The sequence below is a fragment of the Lichenostomus cassidix genome, chromosome 28, assembly GCF_008360975.1.
Source record: "Lichenostomus cassidix isolate B80296 chromosome 28, HeHo_3.0, whole genome shotgun sequence".
In the NCBI taxonomy this organism is placed as follows: domain Eukaryota; kingdom Metazoa; phylum Chordata; class Aves; order Passeriformes; family Meliphagidae; genus Lichenostomus; species Lichenostomus cassidix.
This window is the reverse complement of record NC_139508.1, coordinates 3,639,078-3,654,717: the sequence shown is the minus strand read 5'-3', so window position 1 is coordinate 3,654,717 and position 15,640 is coordinate 3,639,078. Positions and strand designations below refer to the sequence as shown.

The window sequence follows — 15,640 nt, the reverse complement described above, 5'->3', positions numbered from 1 at the left end:
GAAATAATTAAAGGCAGGCAGAGTCTGCCAAGCCCCTCCACATCCACAATGCCACAGATCTATCACTTCTCAAATCTCACAGTGCTAAAAGCAGATTGCCTCTTCACTGACTTTTATGCCTCTCATGAAGGGCATATTGCCAAAGACTCTGGAAACAAGCAAATAGTAGCCATAAACCGATTTTATTATTTTTGAAAAATGGAATGTTTCACTTACAGAAACTTAAAGTGATGTTTGACCAACACCATATTCATTACAAACAAAAAAAAAAACCCCAAAAAACAACAAACTCCAAACCAAGTTGACATAGTATTTGGCTACAGTGCAGCAGCAGCAGTCTTGCTTTTTTTAGAATCACAAACTCGAGGTGACCCTGGTTAATAAAACTCACGACCACTGTCATCTGGCATTAAAAAAAATACATCTATGTACAGCGAGTGCCGTCAGTAGCGGCGGCTGAAACGGGGCTCACTCAGTCTGTTTGTCCTCTCCTGGCCCCCAAACACACCTGGGATTCCACTGCTCTGCATCATCTGGCTCTGGCTCCCAGCCGGGGTGAAGCCTCCGCGCCTGAAAACAACGCCAGACAAACTGAGCATGGCCCAGGGAAGTTGGGATAACACTGCTGTGACTCTGAAAGATGTTTCCTTAATTTGTTGGGGTTTCTTTCCCCCTTGCCAATTCAGATTTAAGTAGAAGGTGAAGGTGTTTTTTCAGAATTGACATGGGAATTTCTTCCTTTACACTGATTAAGTAACTGTTATAAAAATATTGTAAGCACTCTGACAGAGCTTCTTACCCTGACGTCCCTCCTCGAGTCATCCCATGGCCTGGTCCTGACTGACCAGGCATGCTTCTATCACCACCTAATTCAAAAAGAGAAAAAAAGGAAAAGAAAAATACAGGCTTTTGTGTTTCCCTAATAAAAATGTCACCTTGTTCCCAGAATTTCATTTGCTTTCTCAGCAATTTAACTACCACTAGAAGGTTCAGCAGCAGTAATTGACAGAAAAAAACCACGATCACACTGGTAAGCAGCAAGTGTACCTTGCCATCTCTCATGATCCCGTCCCATCACTCCTCCATCCACATTTCCCTGCCATGTACGATCTTGATGCCCCTCTAACTTTCGACCATGATCTCCCCAGTCACGTCCATCTCTTAAAAAAATAAAAGAACATCTTCTAGGTATGTCCCCCTCCCCACTTAGCAGCACAGGGTAAAGCCAAACACCATACCCCATGCCAAAGTGTGTTAAATGGTTAATCAAGCTGTAGCTGTAGCCACCCAATCATTGCAATGAAAACTGGTCAAAGAGAAACAATGAGACGCTGAACGGCATCCTTCACGCAACAAAACTTGTCTTTTTCTGACCGACAGAGACATCAGTGATAGTGCAATGGGACTGAAATACTTAGGCATGGATCAATTCATTGGCTGCCACTCCTCTATCTGAAAATTATGCAGCTGGAATATGCCCAGCTTGATTAACTGGTTTAAAGAGAAACCACTGACTCCAGATGAGTCCAAGTTCTCTGCCCCCACCACTGCAGAGACTTCTCAATTTCCTTAAAACCTGACCACCAGCCATAACTGAGACTTGTGTGAGCCTTACTGTAAATCTCATCTGAAGAAATGAACTAAATCTCATCTGTAGAAATGAAAGTTATTTACAAGAGAACCACAGTCAGGAGCTGAGCTAACAGAGCAGCTCTTCTTTACTCACTACAGAGCTTCATTCTCCCGAGGCATATGGGAGCTACAGATGCTCAAAGACCTGGAGAGAGGATTCACACTCGTCAAGCTGCTTCTGCTGTCACCCTTTAAAGGTTCACTGAGAAAATATTCAGAACCCCCAATCACTTCCCTGATTTGCCAGGCACTAACCGGGTTTGTGGGGGTATCCCTCTTCCCTCACTCATCCTTCTGTCAGACCCATAGCCACCCCAGCTGTCCCGGGAGTGACGGTCAGGCCCTCCGTGCCGTTCGTCTGGGTAGTGCTGAAAGGCAAACAGGACTCAGTTATGCCAAGAATCCACACAGGTTTTCTTCTAGGATTGCAAAAATTTGGCTTCTTGGATGTTGCCTTCCTGTAAGGTGTCAGGGAAAAAAAGCTGTAGGTGTCTTTTTTTACTGGTTCCACTGTTGTGCATGGTTCACTGCAGGTATTTATTTTGTTTATTGACACAGATTCCATGCTGGTCACTGGTGGGAGAAGTCTTTTTTGGTTGGGTAAGGCTTATATTCTGGCTCCAAATTTTTAATTTGCACACAGAATACCTGCCTACTTCTTACCTCTCTTCAGAAATGAAAGGTTTTGAATCCCATTGTGGAATTGGCTTTCACACCTGTCCTTTTACAACCTTGTTTCATTATGGCATCAGCTGCTTTATTTAGACAAACATGAGAGTAGGCATCCATTACCAGCTAAGAAATGTCAGCAGCTCTCTCTTAACACCTAGGATGGTCAACCAGAAAGCTTTTACTGCCACACACCAGCTTGAAAAGATGCTCCCATCACTTACAGGTTTTCCTCTGCCTGTATTTGTGGCTCCCATCCCGCAAGCAGGTAACATAATAATTTACTTTACGCTCTTTAGCATACAAAATTAGTTCTGCTTGAACATCTCTGTTGAAACCCAGTGGTGATTGTGTTTAACAATGAGGCTGTGTGCACACTGTGCTCTTTCTGCTTTGGGGTCAGCTTGTTTGGCTTTTTAGCCAAAGCAGTAATTTGGCTATAACGCACCTGCCCATCTCGATCTGGAATTCCCCTTGTACAGTCTCTCCTGGAACAAAAATGAAAAGTTTCAATTGAATCAACACAGCAATCATAACCGCAATGGCTGTGTGAAATAACACAGGGAAAGTTAATTTTCATTTAAATCTGGCTGTAAATCTGGATGCCAGTGTTCAGTGACACGATACTCAACTGAGTTCTTGTTTTGTAGAATAAAGAGATCTAAGTAACATCCATCACTGCAATATGGGTAAAAAAGGCACCACTGAGGATGGCCAGGTACTCAGTGATACCAAGGGAGAATACTGAGTGAACCTACCAGTGTAAAAAATGAGTTACAAACAAAAACAAATGGTACAGTTTTCACCAGAGATCCTTTGAGAGCAAACAGAAGTGTCAATGGCACCACCTAGAACATATTTTTCCATTCTGTGGCGCTAAAAACCTGCATTAGCCAGGCTGCAAAGGTGAAAACAGGGAAAGTTTTAAAGTGAAAGGAAATGGCTAAGTCTTAAGGCTTCATTAAGCAGACTTCCATAAATCTGAAGAAAACCTGCTGTATCTCCATCGGCATCATGGCAGACTACACTAAGACTTAATTTGCACAATTTTTATACAGCCTCTTTCTGGTATGTCCATAACCCATGGAAACAAAGGATTGCAAGCACGTGTGAAATCAGACATGAGAAATGCACAAAGGTTGTTTGTTTTCTCTTTAGATACCCTTCAAGCCACAACAAGACACCAAATTTCCCTAAAGGCATAGGAAGAGGAGGCAGTGCCTTGCCAACCTGTCCAAGCAGTGATCCTGGTAGCGGCCCCGGTCCCTGTGGTCGAAGTCGTGGAAGCGATCCTGGCGGCTGAAGTCCGAGTGGTACCTGTCCTCCATGGCCAGCCGCTTGGCCTCGGGCCAGTAAGGGTCATCTCGCCTGCACAGGGTGGGTAACATCAGCAGCAACCCCACAACCATCTCCCCTTTGCTGCTCAAACCTCATTCAACAATTAAAAATCTATGTGCATTAAGCAGGAAGTTTGCTTTCAGAGAAAGGTGGGTTTACTGAAAACAGCTTAATTTCAGCACATGCTGACAGGAGAAGAGAATTAAGTATCTTTCCCACTGCCATCTAGAGTTGGTACAGTTACTACTCTTGGTCACTCTCTTTGGGAAATAGGAGTAAGCCTGCTGTAACAAAACAGTGCTTACAAGTTAACAAGCATGGCATTCGCTCTTCTTAAAATTGCTACTAAAGTGTTAAAAGCAGCACATAAAGAGTCTTCCAGCTGTGAGCTCCCATGACTGCTTTATCAAGAGTGCTCACAATTTACACAGGCTCCCAAAAGGGAGGTGGCTGAGGAGTTTGGAGCCTCACTGCCATGATCCTCACCTGCTGTCAGGATCATAAGGCCTCCTCATGGCAGATCTCCTCTCCTGTTCGTAGCGCAGCTGCTCCTGCTGGCGTCGCAGCTCTTCCCTCTCCCTCTGGATTCGCTCCTGCTCCCTTCTCCTCTCCTGCTCTATGTGCATCCTTTCCCTCTCCAACCTCTCTCTCTCCAAGCGTTCTCTATCCAGACGCTGCCTTTGGAATTCCAGCCGTTCCCTCTCCCTCTGGAGCCTCTGTCTCTCATCGCGCTCATGAATGGCTGCAAGACGCTGCTCCCGATCTCGTCTCTCTCTCTCTCTAATTTAACAGAAATACTTTGTTTTTAATTGAGAATCTTCAGTCTGAGCTTTAGTGCTTCTTTGGTTTGGGTGGGGTTTCTTGTTTAGTTTTGCCTTTTTTAAAAAAAAAAAGTTTCTATGCTCCTCCCACCAGCTCCTTAACTGTGAATGATTTCTTCCCAATTAAATAACAGCAGCTTAGCTTAGGGGAAAATAAACTCCATACAAATGACAGGTGAGAATTCTGCATAAGTAACAAAGCACCTACTCTAAGTCAGGTCTGAAAAGGCTTCCACAGAGCACAGCATGTCCTAAGACAGAAATGTGACAAAAATGTATTTACAAGCTTCTTTCTGGGGAAAAATCAAATATGGAAATTCAGATCAGACCAAATGCAACAGAAAGCCTGAATGCACCTACAGAAATCTCATGAGAACACTGATTTCAGCAGTAAAACTCTCCATCATTTGGCATTGTGCGCTCTACCAATAATTAGTAAGAAATCAAACTAAGATACCACTGTTGGAGGGCCAGCACAGCACTAATTAGCAGCCTGTTCAAACCATGAAACAGATAAAGGAGTAAAAAATGGCATTCAAAGTTTGGAGGGAACTGGGAACTCACCGGCGCCTCTCCGTTTCCCTGATTTCTCTTTCCCTCTGCCTCTGCCGTTCTCGTTCTCGCTGCTCCTTGATTTTATCAAATGATAAAATATCCTGCTTTTCCTTGCTCTCCGATTTGCGGTCCTGGCTTTTCGTGCTCTGAGTTGAATCAGAACAATGTGTGAGCTGAACACAGTGCCTTTCCAGCTAAAATTCCCCAAGCAATTGCCTGTTTCACGTCAACCTGAACAAAACAGGCTGTCACACCTTCCCTAGAGGCAAACACTGATGGAATTCCAGGAAAAAGTACCCCAAATTTGGCTAGAACTTGTAATTATCATAAATATATATAAATACTAAGGGAGCACAACCTGACTTGCACTGATTTCAAACAATATACTGCTTTTACACCACCAGTAACATTGCAAGCTCAGGGAAACACATCATCCTAACACAACTTTCATATTGCAACTCTACTTCTTCCACCAGGCCAGCAGTGAAAAACTATAATGAAGGTGAAACAGAAGCATTTCCCCTCTGCCACATCATTAACCTCATTTTTTCCAGAAAATGATAAAAGGATTATTGTAGCAATATGCAAGGCAAAAAACCCTTCAACTCTTAGCATATAAATCTATTTTACACCTATTTTTACACAAAAGCTTCTCTGGAAGCTGGACTTACCCTCTCTTTTGATGTAGAAGTTTTCACACTAATAACTGGCTCTCCTTTAGATTTATCCATTACCACTGTCCTTTCAGTTCCTCGACTCACTAGAAAACAAAATACAGCCAAAAATAAATTGTATGAAAGACATAAAACAATTCCTGCAAGATTTAAAATTGTGAAGACACTGAACTGTAAAAAGTTATTTTAATGAGGTTTTTAATAACTCATGAAATTTATTTATGATTTAAATAGCTTGCCAACATTTGGCCAAGTTGAGGATGGGAGCAGTAAATTTATCACAAAATTACAGCAGTATTTTCTGGCAGAGATGACAGTTAAAAGAACACAAATTTAATTTAATTCTCCTATCCACAAAAATACATCCCTTTCCCAGAGTTTAAAAAAAAGGCCCAAAAAAAGACACAGAATCACACACTGTGTCAGCTCTAAACCCAGTGACAGTTCGATAAAAATTACAGAAACTTAGTTGTAAGTTATTAGAAAACTAAGTCAAAATTCAAGTTATTTTCTGATGTTTGTGTCCATTTTACTAAGTGCACTTCTTTTTACTGAATTATCAATCACCTCTAATAATATACAAATATCCTTGAAAACATTTTTGTAAGACAGCCAGCATCACCTGATTTGCTTGCCCTGGATCTATCAGAAGATCCAGTCTTTTGTTCATCTTTTTCTTTTCCTTCCTTTTCATCTTTTTCTGATTTCTTAGCATCGTCTTTTTTGTCGATCTTCTCCTCCTTCTTAACACCAACAGACCTGCAAAAAGCAGCAAAGCAAAATGATTCTTTCAAAAGCAACAAACCACTGGAAAAAACCAAAATGCTGGAAGTATCACTCACTAACCACACAGTCTATCAAAAAGAAACTAAATCCTAGGACTATTTGTCAGTTAAAAGAAGAGTCCAAGGTAGAGTCAGATCAGAGGACAAATGACTGATTAAAATAGTGGTTTATCTAGAAACAATCTGATTTTGCATCTCCTGATGTAACTAACAAGTTTTTATACTAACCCTAAAGAGCTTTGCCTATCTAAAAACAGGGCCAGTTAAGATGCCTATTCTACTGTAAAACATCAATTTCAAGTTTTCAAGCATTACTCCTACTTCAGATGCACAATGAAGTACTAAATCAAGATTTATTACAGCTACTGTTCAACTTGGTCACACAAGAGAGTGTAGTATTTGGTATTTCAAGAGAGTGGTCTTTAAATATCAAAAAGAAGACAAAACAACACTTTACTTCTCAGATTTGGACTCAGAATGGTGCCTGTCTTTTTCCTTCCTTGTTTCACTTTCCTTTTTGTCTGAAGGCTTTTTTCCTGCCGGTTCATTTTTTGCCTAGAAATTCAGCCAGAAATAATTACATAGTCAGAGAGAGATTAAAACCACATGCTTTTATTTCCATTCACAGTGCCAACAAATAGCTACCACTGACCTTTTCCACAGAAATCATTTTACCATGCAGCTCTGTCCTGTGGAGGTGATTAATACACTTGGTGGCCTCCTCAGATGTTGACATTGTCACAAAGCCATAGCAGCGAGCACCAGGACTGCGAGCATTTGTCACCACTTTTGCACCAACCACCTTTGAGGGGGGAAAAAAAATTAAATTCTGTGTTTGCAGGTCTGCCACTAAATAAATTCTAACCTAATCATCATTTCTTAGAGTGGTTTGGGTTGGAAAGGACTTTTAAAAGTCATCTAGTTCAATCCCCTGTCACAGGCAGGGACATCTTCAACTAATGCAGCTCAGAAAATTTCCAAGTTGCTGAGCAGGTCAGCAGCTTAAGGAAGACAGATATAGACAGGGGAAAGTAGAGGTGTAATAATCAAAATAAAATTGAATAAACAAAGCTACCATCACTTTCTGTTTTCTTAGAGGACATCTGTATCCACAGATGATAAATCTCTGACAGCCAGAGGCACTTAGTGACATAAACATTTAATATCACATTCAGAAATGTATTTGTCAGAAGGGGAGATGGTCACTCAAAGAATTCCCTTCCAGAATTTCTTGTATCCTAGCAGGCACTGCAAAACAAATGGAAGGCTGCCCTCAAAGCCTGGATTTCTCCAAGGAATGCCCTTTGAAATGCAACACTTTAAAACATCATTAACTATTGCTGGATACTCAAGACATAATTAGGCTACTACATGATGATCTACCATTCTCTTCTGTCAACAGTTGCCTCATTTTTCCAGGTATGTGCAGAGATACTCCCAGCAAACTGGATCTCTGCTCCCACCCCTCCATTTCAATTTTCTTTACTGAAATGTGCTGCTTTCAGATAAGGAGTTTCCAAAGAAAACTAAGTACTCAGCCTGCCCAGTTATCCATTAGGGAAAATGAGAGCAACATTTACAGTCAGCCTTTTAAACTGATGGAATGGTTTGTTAATTTACATATCCACTACATACCTTTCCATACTTGCTGAAAAGATTCTTCAAATCTGTAGCTCTAGTAGAGGAGGAAAGTCCACTAACCCACAAATTTCTGCCAGAACCACTCCCCACACGGCCTAGGGTACAAAAACACCAAATATGAAAGACCTTGTAAAACACAAATGCTGCAGTGCAAAATTAAGAGTCCTAAACTCCCTAAGTTTTTCCTTCCTAAAACTCTTCCAATGCAATTTTACTTCCATCTCTTCCATTCATTCTTACAATCAATACACACTGTAGCCTACAAAAATGAACTTCTGAAATCCACAGTTGACGTGCATTTGAACAGCCTTAGTAAGTTTGTAGCTAGGTATTTTCTCCCTGTACTTCAATCACTTTTAGAATTACAAAGTAACCAATGTTAATTCCCAAAAAACCCTTATTTAAAACAAAATACAACTTTGTTTGTTAATAATGTTACCAAATTTAAAAGTAACTGAAATTTTTAAGTTATATTTTGAAGGCATGAGATATAAATGCATTGAGGGTTCACTGAATTAACAGACCACATTTTTACTCCAGGTCCTTTGTACACTAAAAACAACAAAAAAAACCCCAAACACACACCTACCTTTCTCATCTTTTGCAGTTATCTTTGTATCTCTGTCCTCAACAGAGCTAAAGACAAAACACCACATTATTCAACAGATCATATGCAAAAAGAACATTAATTCTAGACAGCACAACTAAAATTGGATACCTACCCGTAAATTAGTTCCAAAATAAACACTAGTACTTGCAAATTTCTAAACAGTGACAGGACTTAGGGATTTGTACCCCTAAACGGACAATTCTGATTTGAAGATGACAGAAATAAGAGTAATTTGGGGAAAACAACCTTTGAAGGTTGAGGAAGGAAAGAAATCAAACCCACTGTGCTTAAGAAAAAAAAAATATATCTACACATGGAGAAATAAAAGAGACCCTTTAGGAACAGGCTACAATTTCAGCAGTCTCGGAGGCCAATTGAAGGAAACAGCTTATTCGCATCACTTAAGGACCAATGATAAAAGATAGCATCTGGTCTATAACGGAGAAAAAACAAACCTCTTTTTCTGATCACCGCCCTCACTGGCTGAGGACTCTTTAGTGGCAGGGGAAGAAGATTCCTCTGAATTAGCTTTGTCTTCTGCTCTCTTGCCATCTTCTTTGCTATCTCTGGCTTCGGCACCTGCGCCTTTCTCCGCTGTCTCCCCACTAGAGGCTTCCAGGCCTTGGGAGCGTTTGCTACTCTGATCGCTTAGGCTCTCTACCACTACACCTTCAGAGTCCGGGGCCTCTTCCTCGGGGCTCTGTTCACTTGTCTCCCCTTTTGCTACCACTAAACGCTTTGCTTCCTTCCTTGCCAAAGCTTGGGCCGATTTGCTGTCCAAAGCTAAAGCATCTTCCTCCAACTGAGCCGCAGCAAGAGCGTCCTCTTCCTCAGCCAGCCTCTTGCCTGGCCCCGCGTTACTGGCTTCCTGCGCGCGCGGCCGCTCCGCTTCGGCACCTTCTTCGTTAAGTAGCTCAGATTTACAAGTTTCCCCCAAAATGTCGAGTATTTTCTCATTTTCTACGGATTTAACAGGAATAGAATGGCACAAGATTTAATCACCAGGGAAATACAGCAATCACAAATGTGGAACTGGCATGGCTGCCACACTAACACCAAGAGAACTGCTAAGCTACACAGAGATTGGAAAACCCTAGTGTACACAGTGTTACAGCTACCACGCTAACTGCTCTCTCACACACTGCCAAATCAGCCCTAACACCTGAACAGGGAAGAAAAATGCCCCCACAGATTTAACAAAAAACTTCGGGCTCAGCCTTCATATTCTTCAGCAAATCGTTCAGCTCTGTTTCTTCTCTAGTTAGCTTCCAGAGTCCGAGATGCTTAACTGAACGTATCAAGGCACTGAGAGTTCAATTTTCCAAATTTCTGCGAAGTTCTTTTAGCAGAGACAGTCCAACATGAGAACTGAGCATCTTCTGATGGTTCTGAGTGTGCATGCAGTCCAGAAAGCGAGTGGGATCTGTAGCAAATTCCTGTGATGGCAGCGTGTTCCTTCTTCTGAAGTCCAGTCACTCTTTAAATTCTGTTCTGCACCAGAGCTTTGCACTACCTACACTCCTGTATTTATATTTATTCACAGAACCACTGTACAGTGTGATATCACAAGATCTGTTTTCAGAACCTTTACAGCTTTAAGGCTCATTCCTTAACTCCACTCCACAGTAACAGTTCTAGGTGAACCATTTCATGGCATTAAACACGTTTTCCAAAGGTGGTTATTCACAGATCTGGTGATATGACTGGGTTTCCAATCTCTATGACCCTGCATGACCTGGATTTTCCACCATAATAACGTACACTACAGTAATGCATTAAAAAAAAAAAAAAAACCAAAAAACCAAACAGGGACGCAAAAAGCCTAAATGAAGAATGAAACTGTTTAAATGCCCAGGACTTTTTTTTTTCCATTTAAAAAAAAAATCAAACTAACCATAGAAAAACAAACAGTACCTGGCTCCAAAGGTAACTCTTCAAGTTCCTGTAGTGAAAAAAATTTTAAAAAGGAGAAATATCACTATTACATAAGCAAGATGCTATTGTGAATGACACCTCTTAACCACCCAGTTCAGGAAAGAATTTAGTGAAAGCATTACTACAATTTAGCCTGTATCAGTCTTGAAAACATTGAACTTTTTAAATAAATTTATCAGAAGAAGGTTTAACATGAGTATGTAATATCCTGAAAGTTTTATGAAGTCTGTAAAAACTTTAACACCTCTTAAATTCAGCCACCTGTTGAACACATGGGTACACATTTACATGAGTAAATAAATCAACAAATTTAAGTATCACAAAAAAAAAAAAAAACCAACTTATTTTCATGTTACCCTTCTCTACAGTGTATTTTGTGAAGTCTCCCTTCTGCAAACAGGATCACCAGAAACATCAGCTTCACCTGGAGCTGGTGCTCTTAACCTACCAGCAGTGATCTGGAAACAAGGCCAGCATTTCAGGAATAGACAGCTTCCTTCTCAACATGGCATTATGTACATTTTTAATGGAAGTTAAACACAATGTAAGGCACTGAGCTGGCATTCACATCAGATAAAGGAATCCAATCTACCACCAAACTCAGTATGATACATACACCACATATATGACCTGATAGAGAAATTAATCTTTGCCTTTTTGAGTAAATTAGAAAGACATTATTTCCTATTCTTTGCACAGTAAGAATGCACCCACTGTACACACACTGTTTCAACATACAGTCTTATTTAGTGTACTTTATAGTATTTTTATTTGTAAAGAAAAACTGGCTACCATTTACCTTTATTACGGTTAAATCTGATGAAGAAGCATCTAAACTGTTCCCAACATCTTCAAACTCTACCTTTAAAAAATAAATGGGAAAACATTTTGTTATCTCTATTTTGAGTGAAATCTGAATGAGAAACTGAAGATTTTTATTGTCACTGACAGCTGGTATCCAGCAAACATATCCAGCATCCTAAGCAACCAATAATGGTAAAAACTGAGTGATAACCCCTAAGACTCTTCCTGATCCCCACTGACTGAATAAGTTCTTTACCTCTTAACTAAGACAGTCAGCTCACAAATATTTTTTTAAATATGGGGATTCCAACAGTAAAATTTATCTGATTTCTATCTCTGCTACTTACAGCAACAATACCAAGCCAAAAAGCTTATGGGACTTGATAATTATTTCCGTCACTGATGAACGCAGACCACAGGAGCTAAGATGGCCTCAAGTCACTGAAAAAAACCCCTCTTTCTGGGTATTTTTGTTTGATTTGTGTAGCACAGGGATGTGCTTGGGGATAGGGGGCCAAGCTTATTTCTACAACTTTAAGAAAGAACCCAACTTTAGAACCTCACAGCCAATGTGCACACACAACAGAGAGCATTCTCCCCTGTTAGATGGGGCAGAAATAACTTTTTTCAAATGCTTTGTTCTACATTTCAAGAGATAAACACTTGATTTTGGGGGAAGGGATTAGCCCATAGCCCAGTGTCATATGAACAGTGCAACAGCCAGATGAACATACAAAGACAACATAAAAATACTTTCAGCAACTGAATAACTGCAATATCCAATCTTAACAGACAAATAACCTACAATAGAATTCCCCAAATGCTGCTGTTCAGTTGAGGAGAATAAGCTACACTATTTGTCTGCCCCACACATCTCCTAAAACAAAGATATGAAAACAGGAATGCAAACATAATGTGAAGTAGAGTTCAAAGCAAGAATAGAAATAAATGCTTTGTAAACTGCTATTAATTAATACAGTCACATGTGTATAAACAATATCCAAGTATTTTAAAATTATGACTCATATGTCAATGAATACGATACGAGTATATAGCAATGACCACAACAAGAAGTACAGCCCCAAATTGTTCCAAGTACTCTTTAGCCACCATTTTGCTATTTAATTAATAAATAAATAAATTAAAAAAAGAAAATCCTGATTCCACATACATAAGAGATGCATACCATCACTATTGGTATTTCTCTCGATTCTTCTTTAATTTCTGAAAATTGTGGGGATGCCTCCAAGTTACCTACAGCATATTCTGTAGGCTGATCTGGAAGTTCTTTCACTTCTGCATCAGCATTTTCTTTACTATCAGACAGCGAGTCAAGAATATTATGGGCACTGTAATCATCTCCACAATCTACTGCATTGCCATTATCTATTTCAGCTTCATCTAACACACTAATATCCATCATGTCAATATCCTGCAAGTTTTCCAAACTTGCTTCAATATCGTCCTGTGAAAAGAAAAAAAGCACATGTCATAGTCATGGTGACTGGAGAGCAAAGCTGCCATCACCTCCCTCCAAAGCCAGCCTCATGTACCTGTCCATCTCCAGAATCCTCCTCCAGGCCATTGTCTTCTACTCCCTCTTCATCTGCTCTACGCCCTAGCAACATTACCATCATTAGAATGAAACTACAGTAAGTAGAGATGCATCCTTCAAGCTTTGCTTTTTCATCAGAGTTGGTATACTTTTCAGTTTTTTTCCCTGTTTCCCACAACTGTTTGTTCCCACCCCAGTAAGTGACAAGCATGCCACAGTCCAACACCTGGCAAGAGCTCAAGCTCTGTGACCTCCCCAGGACATTTGGCTCAGCTCAGGTTGCAGCCATTTGTTACCTCAACCTTCCATTCCTTTACAGACATTTACTAGAGGAATAAAAAAGCAAGTAAACAAAAACCACAAAACAAAATAATGAAAAAACCCCACTCTAGCAGTGAGTTTTACTGCAGTGCTCTGTCCAGCCAGCTGGACATGAATTGTCCCAGCTGGCATTACTGAAAACACTACAGCAGCTTTAGCACCAAAAAGCAACTCCTCAAACTCAGAGCTAAGCAGCTTTTTCATCTTTTATGAATTCTATTTTCCTCAAAAACTACAAGCACATTACAACTGAAAAGTGAGAGGGGTTTTAAAGCCAAGAGGAACATTTCATCTATTTCCAGCTCAATGCTAAAAATGCTGTAATATGCATTAGGTATTTTTCTGAGATTCAGAAATTAGCACAACTACAAAAATCTGATTTTCCCCATAGCTGAGACATTAGCTCTCTGTCTGGTCAAGACTTCACATTAGTCTGCAAGCAATGAAGTGTAACACTATAAAAGTTATTTCATACTTGCTCGAAATTCTGCATTTCTACAAAAAAAACCCTTTTATTTCTCAAAACATACAGTCACATAAAAATCCAACTATCTATTAAAAACACTGACACTGCTTCAGTGTTGCTTGGCAATTCCTGACACAAATTTCAGGCAACTCTGAGAACAAATCAACTGATCCCTTGGGTGGACCATTTCCTGCCTTATTAAATTACATAAAGTTCTGTGAATAAATGACTGTTAAGTTTAATATCATATCACCCATCCCTAGAAGCCTAGGCACAAATATGGAGAACACCAGTAACAAAGATTATCAAGGTTCCATTTCAGGAGTACAATTGCTTGAAAACTCAAGGATGATAGAGTGGAAAGTCTCTCTTACTGCCCTGTACCTTTGCTGCTTCTTTTGGGAGTTTTCTTCATGATATTTTCTGAAACCACTGGAATTTCATCAGGATTCCCTCCTTCCTCCTCAATAGCCTAGCAGGAGAAAAAGATAAAAAACAGCTATAAAGACAGACATAAAAAATTTCATTTGTACACTTTCACTGAGCTTAGGACCTGGACATTAGAAGCTGAAAAAATCCAAACCAAGAATCAGCAACTTGAATACACAAACGAACAACCACCAATCAGAGCAACAAGGACGCAGAAGGCAGTCAGTGTAAGTCCTCTGGAAAGCAGTCAGCAAAAAAGGTCAATGCTACACCATTTGTGACTGTGCTCAGACACACAGGCTGTTGTGACAGAGTAAGAATCTCGGCTCTGGGCCACAGCAAGCAGCAGATCAGTGAAAGTTCTGCACGCTACTAACACACGAAACACTGTGATGAAGATAGAGCGTTCAGGCTACCAGCTGGAAAGCCAGAAAAACATCAGTACGCAACAAAAAGCTCCGCAGACAGAGTGCAAAACTGCAGATCCAGGAGCTCAGAGGATAGCGGAACACTGCGGTGCACGAGGCTAGAAATACTTGGGCCGAGAGCCGCGGCTATGCCGGACAGGGAACCGGAGGGAACTCGATGACACTTGGTGACAGCAGCGGTCACAGGGCGAGCCTGGCACGGCCAAGTGCAGGCCGACCTCCGCCGGGCACCAAACGCTCGCACTGCTCCTGGCGGGTTCGGCGGAGCTCCCCGAGCGGCCCCGCAGCGCTCCCGGCCCCGCAGCTCCCCGAGTGCCCCGCAGCTCCCCGAGCGGCCCCGCAGCTCCCCGAGTGCCCCGCAGAGCTCCTCTCCCGGCCCCGCCGCTCTTTGGCGCCATTTTCCCCAGCGGTGCCCGCCGGGCCGCGGTCACATCCCCTTCAGGCAGCCCCGGCGCGTCTGCCCGCTCTCACCTTCCTGAGCCGCTCCATGAGGACGCTCTTGTTCCCGCCGCTGTCCAAGTTGCGCTGCCGGAGCTCGGCCCGCAGGTCTATCACGCGCAGCTCGCTCAGCGGCCGCCGCCGGCTTTCAGACTCCGCGCCGGGGGCCCCAGGCCCACCCAGGGCCGCAGACTCCCCCAGCCCGGCCGCCGAGTGACTCTCCGCCATGGGCCGTGGTTTCGAGCGGCGCGCGCGGGGCGAGGCGGGATGAAAACAACGGGCAGAGCCGCAGCCGCAGCACAAAATGGAGGCAAACCGAGAGGCAGGGCAGAGCCAGGGGGCGGGAAAAGGAAGGAGCCGCAGCGCGCATGCGCGCCGGAGCCCGGGGAGGCTGCGCGCGCCGCGGCGCCGCCAACTCTGGAGCGGCCGTGACGTCACGCGGCCGGTCTGCCCCGGACCCTTCGACGCATGCGCGGGAGCTGGCGAGCCGTCCTTGGACGCGGGCGACGCCGTTTGCGCGTGCGCGGGGAGATTCTCCC

General features: G+C 42.2%; 1 protein-coding gene across 3 annotated transcripts; it reads right to left on the bottom strand.

The window, feature by feature from the left end:
- Positions 1-163: 163 nt before the first annotated feature.
- Positions 164-15,629, bottom strand: LOC146426250 (scaffold attachment factor B1-like). Of its 3 annotated transcripts, XM_085040778.1 has the most exons (21): positions 15,135-15,629; positions 14,191-14,278; positions 13,018-13,082; positions 12,651-12,929; positions 11,460-11,522; positions 10,640-10,667; positions 9,181-9,685; positions 8,705-8,751; positions 8,110-8,210; positions 7,127-7,276; positions 6,932-7,029; positions 6,312-6,448; positions 5,687-5,775; positions 5,025-5,161; positions 4,126-4,419; positions 3,532-3,669; positions 2,750-2,789; positions 1,888-2,000; positions 1,048-1,160; positions 800-866; positions 164-570 (listed from the first exon to the last, which is right to left on the bottom strand). In XM_085040778.1, the coding sequence occupies exons 1-21, from the start codon at positions 15,327-15,329 to the stop codon at positions 444-446; spliced, it is 2,874 nt and encodes a 957-aa protein (XP_084896904.1). In that variant the 5' UTR covers positions 15,330-15,629; the 3' UTR covers positions 164-443. The 3 variants fall into 3 exon arrangements, 2 of the variants coding, with proteins under 2 accessions (XP_084896904.1, XP_084896905.1); XM_085040779.1 differs by lacking the exon at positions 12,651-12,929; XR_014846289.1 differs by lacking the exon at positions 1,048-1,160 and having other exon boundaries at positions 498-570.
- Positions 15,630-15,640: the final 11 nt, after the last annotated feature.